The 16645-nt window shown below is 39.2% G+C and overlaps 1 protein-coding gene across 1 annotated transcript in view; it reads right to left on the bottom strand.

The window, feature by feature from the left end:
- The window catches only part of AMOTL1 (angiomotin like 1), a 108671-nt gene that overhangs the window by 20644 nt on the left and 71382 nt on the right, over positions 1-16645 (bottom strand). The window contains exons 5-6 of the mRNA XM_044668378.1: positions 14177-14322; positions 8988-9137 (exon numbers count right to left, since the gene is read on the bottom strand). Coding sequence (XP_044524313.1) covers positions 8988-9137; positions 14177-14322 — 296 coding nt within the window. The remainder of the gene's footprint in view (positions 1-8987; positions 9138-14176; positions 14323-16645) is intronic.

Below are 16645 nucleotides of genomic sequence, written 5' to 3'. Positions count from 1 at the left end.
AACAAAGGGATCCATATATTATTACAGGAACAGCTGGACAGTTGAACTACAGTGGCTTAATCTAATTCTAACTGAAATAGCCTGGTGAGGAAGGGTGGGGAACAAATGGACCTAGGGGCTATTCGAAGAGCATGTCTTCCTAATCTCCATTCTTTCTACCTCTTTTTTTTTTAAGATACAGAAAATTCTTTCATGTGCCCCAGAAACCCCACTATTAGGCATATACCTTAAGGAAGTCAAAGACAAAATCAAAGGTATGATAGGTACTGAAATATTCATAATAGCACTCTATGTGATACCAAAGAACCAGAAATAAAGAAGTGGCCCATCAATTTGGGAATGTCTAGAAAAAAAACCTGTCATTATACATTCATAGATCTGAAGTTGGAAAGGACTCCCTCATTGTATAGAAAAGGAAGCTGAAGCCTAGAAAGGTGAAAGACTTGCCCGCTGTCATATGGTCACAAGTGGCAGACCCTAGGGCTTTGATTTGGGATCCCTCACTCCAAGTTCAATGCTCTTTGCGTTGTACTGTCTGAAAGATTAAAAATTAATATGCAAATACTCCAAGTATTATATTTAACAAAATGTATTAATAATAACTAAATAAAAAAACTAGAGTAAAAAAGGTGCTAACCCAGTCGTGCATGCAGGAAAAGAGAGAAAGGCAGAGTTACACACAATTATATACAAACAACATAAACACACAACTTGGGAATGAAAAGGAAAGGAATTCTGGGAGATGAAGTCCAAGGGTTCAAGATTTTCTAATTACACATGTCCTGATTCAAATATAATGGGGGGGGCATGTATTATTGTACAATGAGAAAGGAGGACAATAAGGTTCTTAGAAAAACATAGGAAGATGTGTTTGAACTGAAGCATAATGAAAAGATCCAAGAAAACAACATGCACAATGACTATGGCAATGGAAGTGAAAAAGATTTCTCCAAGAAAGTTGAACATATGAGTAATAGAAAAACCAATGAAGGTCCCAAAGAAGAGAGAATGAAACACATCCATTCACATACAGCAGGGAGTTGGGTTTGGGGAGACAGGCTAGTAAGACAGAACACTGTGCACTTTATCAGACATTGTCTCTGTGTCAGATTTTTTCCAAATTATTTTATGTAATATAGGACTGCATTAACATCATGATGATGATGACAACTAACATTTTTATAGGTACTTAGTTGATACACTGAATAGAGAGTCAGGCCTAGAGTCATAAAGACCTGTGTTCAAATATGGCCTTAGATACTTATCTATCTGTACAAATCACTAAACCCTGTTTGCCTTAGTTTTCTCATCTGTAAAATGAGATGAAGTAGGAAATGGGCAAACCATTCTAGTATCTTTGCCAAGAAAACCCCAAATGGGGTCACAAAGTCAAACACAATTGAAAACAACTAAACAGCAACAATAAGACATTTATCCAGTTATGCCAGGCACTGTGCTTTACAACTCTTATTTCAATTGACCCTCCAAAACAATCCTGGGAGGTAGGTGCTTTTTTCTATCCCCATTTTATAGATGAAGAAATTGAGGCAAACAGAGGTTAAAATGATTTGTCTAAAGACACATAGTTGGTCAGTGTCTGAAGCCAGATTTGAACTCAGGTCTTCTTGACTTAAGGTCCAGTGCTTTAACCACCTCAACTCTTGGTTGCCAATTAAGAGGAGTGTAACTTCCATGAAGGGGGAGGTGAGAGTTTCATTGCATTCCTCCCTTGTCTAAGCTCATCAGGAATATTGTGTGAATTTACAGGCATTGTGGTTCAAGAGTGACATTGTTAAGCTAAAGAGAATTCAGAGGAGGGCAACCAAGATGGCCAGTGAAGAACCTTCAATCTCTCACATATAGGATTGGCTGAAGGAAGCTAGATAGCTTCGTGGATTGAGAGCCAGGTCTAGAGATGGGAGGTCCTGGTTTCAAATATGGTCTCGGATACTTCCTAGCTATTTGATCCTGGGCAAGTCATCTAAACCTTATTGCCTAGACTTTACTGCTCTTCTGCCTTGGAACCAATGTCTAGCATTGATTCTAACACAAAAAGGTCAGGGTTTTTAAAAAAAATTAAAGGATTGGCTGAAGAAATTGGGCATATTTAGCCTAGAATAGAGAAGCCTCAGGAGAGGCACAACAGATGTCTTCAAGCATGTGACAAGCTTATAATGTGAAGGAGGGGCTCAGAATTGTTCTGTTCGGTCCTAGAGGACAGAACCAGGAGCTGTGGGTAGAAGATTCACAGATTTAGGCTAGAGATGAGGTGTGGAGATCTCTTTATCATCTCTGATAATCTGATGACAGTTTAGTTGATAAGGAAATAAGGACAGGACAAGGGAAATGTCTTTTACTTCATGCTTTCAGCTCTGGCTCCAGGAGCATGGAGTTTATTATATATATTTCAAGACTCATTTCACACAAAAGAACCCCTCTCCCCCCGGAAACTTTGCAGATGCACAGAAGTTACAAATTATGTCACATCAAAACACAAAATATTGGCTTCAGAATAGACCAAGGCCAAGGCTGAATTTTTACTAGGTTCTTATCAGAAAGCCAAGTTGGGGAGTATCTTGGCCTTAGCTATAACAGGTAGCAGCATTCCTTGCTGTGTTAACAATGTTAACCCTTTAAATTCAGGTTTGATAGGAACTTAAAGCTTTTCAGTAAGGCCATAATACTTTTCAAGAAGAAATCACAAGGATCACAAAAGGGGTCAAAAGAGGAGTCTCAGATTTTTATCTATTCTCTTATTGGCTTCCCACAATGAGGGAAAAATTCCTAGCCCTGAGAGCTGTACAAGAGTGGAAGAGGCTGCCTTCAGAGGGAGTTCCTTCTCTCTGAGGGTTTTTAACTAACTTCACTCTCTGTTGCTTTGTAGTATGTCTGTAAACAACAGAGGAGTTATGTCTGATTCTTCCCAAAGCCCCATATTACAAAGAAAATCAGGTCTTTCGAAGGGAACCATCTAAAAATAAGAATCACAGGCTCATAAAATGTTTAGAGGCAAAACGAACCTTAATGAGCATTTAGGCAAACCATCCTTATTTTACAAATGATGAAACTGAGGCTTTAAGACACAATGGGGCTTAATTATCTCTAGAAAGGAAGCAGTTCATCTGGAATAGTCATTTTACCTAAACTTATTCAATTTATATATTGTATATTTGATGACCATTTGTGGGATACATTAAAGTGGAGATTCCTTTGGTGCATTGGTCTCTTCTGGTCTGCATAGTCTATGATTCTATGTTAATTTATTAAACAGAAGATTCAGTTCTGGGGTTTGGGAAGCAAAAGGGTGGTAAGGGTGGGATGTAAAGACTAAAGGCACCAATAAAATGTTTTGAGATTAAAATATTATACACACACACACACACACACACACACACACATATATATATGTATATATATATACCCATACTTATAAATTCTACTGTGTCAAAGATTTTTATTGACCAATGTCAGTTTACCTACTGAGGTGAACCTCATGCAGCAAATAAGAGTCATAGTCTCCATCTGAGGCTTAGACACAGAGCTAGGAGAGAACCTCAAAAAATCCTCCTGACTTCCAACAGGATGACAACTAAATAATAATCATGAAAAGAAAAATGAATTTGGATTCCAGTGACCTGGGTTTGGATTCTGCTGTTATTTATTGCCTGTTTAGCTTTGCACATTGCCTCAATTTGCTTTTTAAAAAACAACAACAGGGGGCAGCTGGGTAGCTCAGTGGATTGAGAGCCAGGCCTAGAGACAGGAGGTCCTGGGTTCAAATCCGGCCTCAGACACTTCCCGGCTGTGTGACCCTGGGCAAGTCACTTGACCCCCATTGCCTACCCTTACCACTCTTCCACCAAGGAACTAATACACAGAAGTTAAGGGTTTAAAAATAAAAAAATTTTAAAAAAACAACAACAACAACAAAAAAAAACCCCTTACCTTCCATCTTTGAAGCAATACTGTATATTGGTTCCAAGGCAGAAGAGCAGTAAGGGCTAGGCAATGGGGGTCAAGTGACTTGCCCAGGGTCACACAGCTAGGAAGTGTCTGAGGCCAGATTTGAACCTAGGACCTTCCCTCTCTAGACTTGGCTCTCAAAACACAGAGCTACTGAGCTTCCCCTCTTCATTTACTCTTATGTAAAGTGAAAGGATTGGATTAGATGATACACAAAGTCCCTTCTGACTCTAAATCTTATGTTTCATCTCATCCAGATAACCATTCCAATGCTTAAGAAACTTCACTGCTAGTAAATTCTCGCTTCCATCCCATCTAAACCTCTCATAGGACAGACTAAGTTAATTTCTTTTCATTTTCATTCAATACATTTATAAAGTGTCTGCTATATTGAGTGATAATACATGTATAACCCAGTGGAATTGCTTGTTGGCTCTGGGAGGGGGGAGAGAAGAGGGGAGTGAATGAATCATGTAACCATGGAAAAATATAAATTAAATAAATAAGCAATAACCAACAGTTTTTAAACTTAAAGTGCCTGCTTTGTGTTAGGCAAGAGGAAAGCATAAAGGATAAACCTGACCAGGTCTCTGCCATTGAGCAACTTGCCACCCATGCACATGAGCTAGTAGCAAATGGTGCCACGTATACTATCTTCCCACTGCACAAACAGCTATGAAATAAAACCACAGAAAGGGGAAATCTCGTACCCTAACTAATAGAAAGAGGACCCAAGTGATGGCAACTCAGACTTTCTAGGCTAGTCTCAGTCATTGGTTAGCGGTTTGAGCATGGGCAAGTGGACTTAACTTTGGAGGGTCTCAATTTCCTCATCTATAATGAAGTAATAATGAGGAGGAGGAGTGGATAGAATGATGGAGTTTGGCTGACATGAGTTCAAATTCTGCCTTAGACACTTACTGCGTGACCCTAGACTTAGACACTCTGTGCCTCAGTTTCCTCATCTGTAAAATAAGGAGGCTGGACTCTATGGCTTTTAAGGTCCCTTCCAGCCTTACATCTCTGATCTATAAAAATCTCTATCCTTCATTCTCCTATTTCATAGAGCCAGTGGGGGAAGTGACTGAAAGAAGACACGTGGAAATTGTCTTAAATTCTTGGAAAATATTTAGACATGCTGGTTTTTTCCCCCTCCTTTTCTCTTTCATCTCTATTTTCTCTGCTCCACCACTTTCACCTTCTAGTCTTCCTTAGGACCTGCTTTGTCTCTCATCAAGAGACTTGTTAATTGAAGGCTCTCTTTCCTGAGTAAAGTCTTTTTGTGCTAGACTGGTTTCTCAAGTGTCTCTTTCTTGGTCTTAAGCCCTTACACTTCCGTTATCATTTCCAATGGGATTGGGAAAGCTGAGGAGAGAGGAAAGGGATGAAAGGAGGACACACCAGAGTGGTTCAGGTATGCTACTGGAATTAAACCGACTCTCCAAGTCTAACAGACTCACTAAGCACTTCTCTTATCTATAAAGTCCACACCTCTATTAATTTCCCAGAGTAAAAAATTGCTGCTCTTACCAATCTCGGGAATAATGGATAGGTCAACCAGAGTGCACAACATTTACAAAAGTGCTGCCCTGGGAAATTGGGAGTCCCAAAGTGTGACCATGCCTTGTCACAGATCTAAGTATGGAGCCCTAACTACACTGCAAAGATTCATTGAGTTTTCTAAATCTTCCTCAAAAAATTCCATGTAAAATCATGCCCCATAGGATGCAGGCAGCAATATTGGTCTTGCTTTTTTGTTGGAGGTAGAGGGGGAAAGGGAGCCTTTGTGCTATATTTAGAGTGACACAGCCCCATTTTTAGAAGAGGCGGGGAGTCAAATCAATGGCTCTTTGACACAGCCAAATGAAACACTGGGAGGCAAAGAAGCAAGGTTTTGGAGTGGTCTGGGAAAGCCTCTTAATAGTCAGTGAGGCTGGAGCCAAGAAGCTCCACAGCCATGTAAGAACACACAATTATGGGTAAATAAGGTAAGGATCCAACTTTGGTGGCCATCTGACACACTCTGCTGAAACAGAAGGAACCTTGGGCGTCTTTGCAAGGTGAGAGAGGAAGGGGAAAGGACAGGCATTTTATATAGCATCTACCATGTGCCAGGTGCCATGTCAACTACTTTACAAATATTAACTGATTTGACCTAATGACCCATTTCTAATGATCCTAATTTCCAAGAGAAACATCCAGCTCTAACTATCTGCTGGCTAGGTTGTGATAATTTTGCATTCTCAGTTTGCTGCTTTCCAGATAGTTCCAAAGAGCTATATAACCTGGGCTATTTAGAGCCTGTTTGGGGTGTGATTCATGTCATTTGGACATGGTGTGACCTCCATGTTCCCTCTGTCTTCAAGACTCAGCTCAAGCACTACTTACAATATGGAAGACTTTTGTGATGCCCACAATGGTGAGGACCCATCCATCTCTATTCCAAGTTGCCTTGTAATTAAGTATCTTTATTTTATTTGTATTTCTTAACTTTATATTTATTCTCAATCTTTGTATATATGTATTTGTCTCCCAAAGTGGGAACTGTTCCACTCTTTGTATCTTTCTCCACAATACCCGGCACACAGTACAGGCTTAATGAATACCAATTTATTGACTGTTTGTTAATAAGCAGCAAAGAGGCAATATAGCTTAGCAGATGGAATGCTGGTCTTAGAGTCAAGAGGACCTGAGTCCGAATCTCACCTCCAATCTTTATTAGCTATGCAACCCTGGATAAGTCATTTACCTATTTTTGCCTCAGTTTCCTCATCTGAAAAGAGGGATAATAGCAGTTATTGCAGAAGGTTGTGAAGATGAAATGAGATCATATGAGCAAAGTATTTTGTAAACCTTAAAGCCCCATGGAACCTTCAAGTATTATTTATCTAAGAATAAAGGGGAAAGCAGCCAATTTATTAGTTTCCTGAAGTAAGGGAAGTCTGGAGTAGTTAGTGAGTGCTCCAGAAGAGGAATGACCCAAAACTCGCCATTTCTATAAAATAATGTCAGTCTTTCTGCTTAAAGACAAACTGATTCTCAGGCGTTTTGTTTGTGGAAAAGATGCACTTCTCTGACCCTACATGAAAATCACAAACAGTTGGGGGAACCCGGGGTAACAATTCCCGAGTCCTCATCCAGATCTCAAGCAGGGTGATTTCCCTGGAGGGGCTTGGGCTCTAAAATCTCCTTCCTCTGATGTCAGGCCAAAGGCTTTATTTGTCAACCTCCGGGACACAGCAGGAGCGTTTTCTGCTGAGCCTGTGAAAGGGAAGGCATGGAGGCCAGGGAAGATGAGCTTGCTGTGTTATTGATTCTCAGATGTTTTTGAGGCATTTCCAAAGGATCTTAAAAACTTCCCATCTCCATGTTACATAGACATAAATGGATGCACAGTGACAATCAGGGGACTATTCACAATCTCTTAGAAACTGAAGTACCAGCACTAGAAATGAATCTCATTTGTAGAGCATAGTTCATAACTGTTTTGGGGAGAAGAGGTCCAGATTTCATCATGGAAGAGAGCTCCCAGTGTGTAAACTCCTCCTTTCCCTAATGCAGATAAGCAACTTATCTGTAGCTTACAGTCTTAAGAATTACCCATGGCATTGCTTCGTAATATGTCTTCTTCTATAACATGAGCAATATGAAAATATATTTTGTATGATATCACATGTATGAACTATAGCAAATGGCTTACTCTCTCAGGGAGGGGGAAGGCTAAGGAAGAAGGTAGAGAATTTGAAGCTCAAAAAATTTTTTTAAGTAATGCGATTGCCTAGCCCTGTAACAAATAAAAAAATTAATATAGAAGGATATATATAAAAGATATTAGGGTTTAAAAAAAAGTAATGCAAAAAATTGTCTTTACATGGATTGGTGGGGAGAAATGTTGAAGGAGGGGAAAAAATGGAATAACCCAGAGCACTAAGTGGTTAAGTTATTTGCCCAGTGGCTTCTATTTGTTTATATGAAGAAGGAAAAGCCCTCTATTTGCTTAGGGTTCTGAGATGTGGCCGTAGAATTTTGCCACCAAGTGCCCATGAAATGCTTACTTGGCCACCCAGCTCTGTTCCCTGCAATCACTTACAACCTAGCTGGAGTGAAAGGAGGTCAGAACAAGATGCCTTTAAGGAAACAACAGAGAGCAATACAAGGGAAGTGAATTAAGTGCTATGGTACTACGAGACAGATTGTAAATACTGTATAGAGACAGATTCTATTCTACTGAGGCAAGGTCTAAGAAAAATTGTGAAGGGTCTTTGATTTTTAGAAGATATCCTCTAAAACCCCAACCTTCTAGAAAATACCAAGACCAGAGCAAATTATAGACAGCTCTAAGCAAAAAGCTCAGCAAGTTGCTATTTATGCTTTCCAGTGTTTGCAAGCATTTTGGCCACAACCACTGTAAAAGCATAGTTCTCCAGAGGAGACCCCAGGGTGGTGAATGGAGCTTTTGTGTTCTCTGCTTAATTTGCTGTACATCACAGTCTCCCACCCAATGAGCAAGATATGCAATGGATGCTGAGGTGGGGGGGGGGGGGTGTCGTTTTTTAATAACTTAATACTTATAGCAACCTTACATTTACAGTGGAGGCAAAGCAGCAGAAGGAACATTTACTTATAGATAAAATTAAGTTAGAAGATAATTGTGCATAAAAGCATTCATTCCTTCAACAAGTATTTACCAGTCACAGTGCCCAGGCCCTTTGCCAAAGGCTATGGATATAGAGACAAAAACAGTCTTTTCCCTTATGGAGCTTCCATTTTATAGGAAGCATACATGATTCTTTTGAGTAAAGGGACTCTGAAAGATTAACTAATGGTTCTGCTGAACCATTATTTTTTAATAATTTAAATCTGTAATCTCCCTTTTTAATAAGAGAAAGTCTAATGGATAAGGGATAATTGGAAGTAAGTGTAATTATAATGGAAGGAAGGATACGATAGCTGAATTGTCTGCTCTACCAGCCCCTGTGAAATGGAGGCTGAGAATGTTGGAGATCCAATCATGGGCCTCTTACCTGTTGCATCCTCAGGGCCTCCAGTTCTCTCTCCAGTCGGGTCCTCAGTCTTCGCTCCATCTGCTCTCTCTTTTCACACGCAGCCTGCAGTTGGGTCAGGGCCTGTTGCAACTTTTCCACCTTTTCTACATAAGCTTGCTTCTTCCGTAACTGAAGGGAAAAGGAAAGAAAATGAGGAAAGAAGAGGCTCAATTTAATGGCCACCCAACGCTGTTCTCTGCAGTCACTTATAATCTAGCTAGAATAAGAGGAGGTCAGGAGAACAACATGTATTTAAGGAAACAACAGAGAACAATATGAGGCAACTGAATTAAGTGCTATAGATGCTATGAGACAGATTGTAAATACTGTAGAGAGACAGACTCTGTTCTAGTGGGGCAAGGTCTAAGAAAAATTGCAAAGGGTCTTTGATTTTTAGAAGACCAGCCTTCTGAAAAATACCTACACTAGAGCAAGTTACATACAGCAGCAATCAGAAAGCTGTACTAATGTAAGGTCTATAATAATCTCAGGAAAATGAAAGAACTTTCAGTGGGAAAGGAGAAAGATCAGAGAAGATTTCACAGAGGAGGTAGAATCTGAGGTGTGCCTTGAAGAAGGATTTCCATAAGCAGAGATCTAGGAAGAACACAAGTAGACTGAGTCTGAAGGGGAATAAACATCAGACAATGGTCACTCTCATGTTTAAAAGTATTCGTAATTTTATGTCTGAATTTTGAAGGGGAATAAACATCAGAGAATGGTCACTCTCATGCTTAGAAGTATTCATAATTTATGTCAGTCTTTCTAAGTTTCAAAAAAATTTAATTGAGTGAAATGAGCAGAACCAAGAGAACATTATATACATCAACAGAAATATTATTTGAAAAATGAATTATAATGTGTCCAACTCCAGAGAAAGAACTGATATATATAGAAATAGGCAAGACATAGTTTTATAAATGCATATGCCTTTTTGGCAAATGACACCTTCTCTAAAAGGGGGGAGAGGAGAAAGGGAGTTACCTGGGTATTTTAATGTAACAAAAAACTAAGTAAATAAATTTACATTTTTAAAAGTATTATTCATTCTTATTGGGGATTTGTTGTTGCTGTTACTATTATTGCTTAGTTATTTGTTTTTCGTTTTGTCTTTGTCAAGATCCAAGACTTTATCAATCAGAAGGAAATTCTATTGTGGAAACTTTATCCAAAAATGCAGAATACAGCAATTCGAAGGTAATTTTCAGTCTTAGAGTTTCAATGGTCATAGCTAATAAATAGGAGAGTGAAGATTTTAATTAAGATCTTTCCTCAACCCATTCCTCCATGCTACCTCTCAAAAAGGTTAAAATATTTAATGTTTAGATTTTTAAGACCCTGTAGGGCAGGGAATATATCCCTTTACCTAATTTTCTATAGCAGATAGCCTAATGCCCTTTTAAGCCCTTAACAATGACAATACTTTCAGGCAATCAAAAGGTTCCAAAGCATTTCTCTAATTTATAATAATTTCAAGAATTTTTTTCAATTAGTTCTATATAGTTTTAATTTCTTTACCTAAAATTATTTTAATTATATATATTATATATATTCTTTGATGTAGCTTGAACCCCTCTCAGCAATATGGATCCCACAATACATGTAAATTATATTTAATTTCTTTACTTAAAAAGCATGTTTATATCTTTTGATCATTTATTAATTGGGGAATGGCTCATATTTGTATGTATTTGACAAAATCCTCCATATATTTTAGATATGAGACCTCTATCTGAGAAATAGTCTATAGAATTTTTCCCCACTTTACTACTTTCCTCCCAATCTTGGCACCAATCATTTTATTTGTACAAATACTTTTTAATCACTAGCTGAAAAATAAAATAAAAAATCCAAAGAGTACATTAAAGACAATGAATTCCCTAACACCCTTAAGAAAGAAGTGGGGAAAGCTTCATGTTTAAGAAATAAACAAAACAGGCAACTAAGGAGACTGAGGCCCAAAAGATTTAAGGTTAAGCCAACTCATCAGAAGGTCTCCTCGGGAATGGTGTTTGGAATATGACCGAGGCTTCCAGATTCCCCCTTGCCCTCTTATAATCAGCAGAGCATACTTCCTTCTATGCACAGATTAGTTAATGACCATAAATTGCAGGCATATACATCCCAGGAATTAGCTGATACTCAAAATCAGGCTGAGATGGCTACACAAACCAGATGCTATTTCCTGTCTTTCGGCACCTGGCCATGGAGATGCCTGGGGCTGATTCAGAGTATAAATTCAAGCTGTTCTGACCCCCTTGTGTTTGTACATGCAAGTGATTTATGGGCTCCCTGCTATGTGAGGATTCTGCAAACCAGCAATTGAATCCTGAGAGAGATCCTGGCCTCAGCAAAGATTAGAGCCCCACAAGGCATTGCCTCCCCTAACAGGGGCTGCCAGAGGGGCGAGAGGCGTTTTTGACCTTTCAGAGAAGAACAGATGCAGGAGCTCTAAGACCTCCTCTAAGCCTGCTCAGTGGGTCAGTTTTCGTCCTATATTCCTCCTCCTGAGCTTCTGGGTTACTGAAAGCTCTGAGTGTAGGTCCTGGGAAGGAGGAACTATTGGAGTTGAGTATAAAAGATAGCTATGATAGTACACAAAAGAGAACTGGAGCCAAAAGATCTCACTGGCCAAGTCACCTCATCTCTCCAGGTTTTGGTTTCCTCATATATCAGTGGAAGAGGTTACCTATATATAGGATGAGCTATACAATCCTATCTTGCTCTAAGTTTATTATTTTATACTCTCTAAAGCCCTAAATTTTTATTAAAGTTCTAAATTTTATGAGCCAATGAATAATCCATTTTTGTAGTGCTTGGCAATTTGCAAAGCATTTTTCCCAACTCATGAGGTATGCAGTTTCCTTTTACAGAGGAAGAAACTGAGCCTTAGAAGGGATAAGGGGTTTCCCCTGGGTCACACAGTAATAAATGATGGACTTGGGACACCTGAATAGAAGACCAATGCTCATTCCATTAAACAGGTGATTTTTTTAAAAACCTGTCATGATAATGGTTGTTTATATAGTACTTGGTTTTAAGAGGCTCACAGTTAACTTAAGTTGAAGTTCTAGTCCAAAACTGTCTGAAGACTACATATGATTTGGGAATCAGAATTGGAGTTAGAAGGGGAGCCATTAGAGATATCCTTCTATTTGAGATGAGGAAATGGAGATTCAGCAAGCTTCAATGAATTGCCCATAATCACAGAGCTGCTAAATTTCACAGATAACATTTGAATCCAGGTCTTCTCAACCATAGCTTTTTAACTGCTACCTTTCAGGGAATTTCCTTGTGTCTTGCATTGAAAAATAACTATAAAGCACAGAAAATGCATTTGATTGATGCTAAGAATGAAGAATCTACTCCATTAGAGCTGCTCATTTTCCCATAGCAGGTGTCCTGCTTTCAACATCCATCCCTTAGGACATCAACAGGTCTACTAACCATTTCTGGCTATTATTTACTTAGCTGATGAATTTCTGTACTGTCTATAGTACTCGAAGCAAGGTACCTTGGTGCCTGTAGGACCAAAGCATGGAATCTTAACCCCCATTGCCTTGTCTTTATCACTCTTCTGCCTTGGAACTAATGCACAGAATTGAGTCTAAGATGGAAGGTAAGGGTTTAATAAGTAAATAAATGCTTGTTGATAAACTGACTGACTGGTTAAATGCCTACTATGTGCCACACACTGTGTTAACACTAGGTCCTGAGACTCCATGGTGAGTACTTTTATGGTGCCATCCCATTCCTCCTCCCTGGCTGTAGGAGGTATTTTCTATTGGGGCATTTTTGCCTCTTAAGATTCTATGTTGCTTCTGATTTCAGAAAAGCCTTGAAAGACCCACATGAACTGATGCAAAGTGAAGTGAGTAGAGCCAGAACACTGTACATAGCAACAGCAATATTGTTTGATGAATAAGTGTGAACAATCTAGTTATTTCAGCAATAAAATGATGGGAGACAATTACAAAGACTCATGATGAAAAATGCCATCTGCCTCCAGAGAAAGAACTGATAGAGTCTGAATAAAGACTGAGATATACTATATTTCCTTTTCTTTCTTCTTATTTTTTTTTATTTGAGATCTCTTCCACAAATTAGGGAAAAATGTTTTACATGATTGCATATGTAAAATCTATATCAGATTACTTACTATCTCAAAGAGGGAAAGGTAAAAGAGAGGGAGGGTTGAGAGGAGGAAGAGAATTTGGAACTCAAAAAAATTTAAATGTTAAAGATTGCTCTTACATGTAATTGGAGGAAAAAATAAAATATTATTTCTTAAAAAATATTCTGAGCTTCTTCTTCTTCTATGGAATTGGTACCTTGTCCAAAAGGGTGGACTATGAGAACGCCTCTGGGTTCCAGGCTACAAGAGCCTCAGGTGTCAGATGCCATTGAGAGGTTAGGCTTTCATCTTCCTACTTCTTTTGTGGTCTCTCCTTTTCCCCCTCTGATTCCCAAGTTAGGGCCTCAGGAAGAAATTCCAACTCCACCCAGTCAGGTTTAAAGGAATAGGATTAGTTTTAACCTAGGATGGTTTGGTTCCTTTAGAAAATTTCAAGAACATAATGCTTGAGAAGGGTCAGAATTTCCTGGATGATAGTTCTGGAGATGACAGGGCCAAATCCCCAGAATTGGATAGAGTTTTGCTGCACATTGCACTCATTCATCTGATTCTCTCCAACTCTCCTCTCCACTCCAACTCTTTTCTTTTTAAGACATTTGCCTTAGTCTGTGTAATTTGAATGAGACTGAGGTCCAAAAGACACAGCAATTGCATATTTTCCAAATTTATTCCAAGGCTGTTTTTTCTTTGCAAATCCTGATGATTTCCTGGCCTCATGCTCATTTCCAGCTGGATACTCAACAACTTCTTGGTTCTTGTGTCAATGCCTGCAATCCCAGATGCTTTTTTTACAGTTTCTCTGGCTTGAGGCTATATAAACTCAATTTGTATTATTTTTATTTGGGAGGTTTCCCCATTCCCCATTCCCTCTCCCCGTGGAACAACTCCAAAATTGGCACCAATTAAGGATTGGAGCTGAACTGGCTAGACCAAGACAGCCAAGCTGAAGGTTCTCTTGGCTCAGCCTATCCCAGCAGCCTTCCCTCCCCCCCTCCCCCCACTCCCCGCTCAATGGAGTGGTGGAAGATCTCACCTCTTCTTCCAGTTTGACGACCTTGCCTTGGGCGTTGTTCAGAGCCTGGTCCAGGATCTCAATATGCCTTCGCTGATCCTCACTAGCAGTACGGGCTGCAGCTAACTCCATCTCTAACTTCTCCTTTTCCTTCAAGTACTCTTTGTCTGGAATGGAGGCAAGAACAAAATTGTCTACCATAAGAAATCAGGCACTGACTGGGGCCCCCTGATTGCCTTGCTTTTGCCCAGGTATTAAAAAAAAAAAAAGATATGAGAAACAGCAGAAGGTTGAATTACCCATCCTTCTTCTTGGTTAATATTGGTGGTCTGCATGTGAAGGAGCAACACAGCTAAGTTAGTATACTGAAGGGAATGAAGGACTGAAGTCAGAAAGATATGAATTTAAACTTGCATAACCCAATCTGAAAGTGCTTGTCAGCTCTGGGAGGGGGCAAGGAAGAAGGAAGGGAGACAATTTGGATCATTTAACTTCAGAAAACTTTGGACATTTGTTATTCCATATAATTGGTAAAAAATAAAATAAAAAAATTTAGAAATTTAAAAAATGAATTAAAAAATGAATTTAAATCTGAACTCAGATGCTTATGAGTTGTGTGACCTCTGTCAAGTCACTTAATCTCTCTGGGTGTCAGTTTCCTCATCTGTAAAATCAGGATAATAGTAGTTCTCACCTTACAGGGTTTTTCTGAGAATCAAACAAGTTAACCTCTGTATACAGCACTTTGCCAACCATAAAGCATTACATAAATGCTAACTATTATTATAGTTATTATCATTGCTGCAAAACTATTGTTAATGCAGGATTAATTTCATGTTATGATTCTATGGGTTTTAGAGATGAACAGTTTACAAAAAAAAACCTGTTGACTTTTATTTTTTTTTTAATCTTTTGCTTGTATAATCAATCTCTTAGCATTCATTAGGTACCTACTATATGCCGGGTTGGGGCAGCTAGGCAGCACAGAAGAAACAGCACTGGGCTTGGAGTCAGGGAGACTCATCTTCCTGAGTTCAAATTTGGCCTCTGACAGTTACTAGTTGTGTGACCCTGAATGTGTCATAAAACCCTGTTTGCCTCAGTTTCCTTATCTGTCAAATGAGCTGGGGAAGGAAATGGCAAACCACTGTTGTGTCTTTGCCAAGAAAACCCCATATGGGTCATGAAGAGTTAGAGACATTTGAAAAGTGCCTAAATAGCAACAACAACTTATGCCTGGGGAAGGTGCTACACTCTGGGAGTTCAAAGACAAAAGTGAAACATTCCCTTCCCTCAAGGCGTCCACGTCCTACAAGGGGAGAGTATAATAAGAATTCCATTCTATAAGGGGAGGCATGAATACTATAAGTATATTATACCAAAGAAATACATGCATACAGAACAATTTAAGGGGGAATCACTAGCAGTTGTGGCAATTAGGGAAGGTCTTCCATGGAAGATGATGTCCAAGGTAAGCCCTGAAGGAAACTATGAATTATAAACGATGAAAGGGAGAAGTGGTATATTCCAGGCAAGGGGAACAACCAAGTAGTGTGCGATGCGACCATAGGTGAGTCATTTAACTTCTCTGAGACTCAGTTGGCACTCCAAGACTATGAACTGTAAATGCAGGCAAACTGCCTACAGTGGAGGGACTTTTCACCCTAATAAAATCACAGGTCATTTGTGTATTACACTAGTTAAGGAGTTGGGGATATAAAAGTTCTTCCTCTCCCTTTAGCTTTGAAAAAGCTTATAATCACTTTAAGGAAACAGACCATATCTATAAAAATAAATAAATAAATGGAAGAATAAGTAAATAAATACAGNTAAAAATTATAAAATCTATTTCTGTTATTCACACATATATACCCACATATAAAACTATATGCATTTTTCACCATTTCCAAACTAGAAGTATATCCACAAACATTCGACTTGTGACATTAATTTCTTAGAAAAACAATGAACTAGAGGCAGGTAGTTGGCTCAGTGGATAGAGTTTCCAGGCTTGGAGATGGGAGGTCCTGGATTCAAATCTGGACTCAGACACTTCCTAGCTGAGTGACTGGGCAAATAATTTAACCCCAAATGCCTAGTCCTTACTGTTCTTCTGCCTTGGCACTGATAATAACCATTAGTTGGAAGGAAGGAAGAAAGAAGGAAGGAAGGAAGGAAGGAAGGAAGGAAGGAAGGAAGGAAGGAAGGAAGGAAGGAAGGAAGGAAGGAAGACAATATTGTCAGGATGAAATTGAGAGGGAACAGCTCTTGGGTTCTGTGTTAGCCAGAAGTCCACAAAAGATTTATTCCAGGACCTTATTTTGTAGTATAGAGGTGATGCTGGGCTCTCCAAGAGTATACCAGTGCAGCATCAACTCTGGCAGTCTGGCAAATAAAAGTCCCAGTGATGAACTACTCTCTGAAGCACAACCTAATCAAGGTCCCAGAAACTGGTTGACCAGAGGCTGCTAAAACTTTTTGGCCACATCA

This window comes from Gracilinanus agilis, chromosome 3, assembly GCF_016433145.1.
Source record: "Gracilinanus agilis isolate LMUSP501 chromosome 3, AgileGrace, whole genome shotgun sequence".
NCBI classification, from domain to species: Eukaryota; Metazoa; Chordata; class Mammalia; order Didelphimorphia; family Didelphidae; genus Gracilinanus; species Gracilinanus agilis.
The sequence above is the reverse complement of the archived record's forward strand: the minus strand, read 5'-3'. Positions and strand labels throughout refer to the sequence as shown.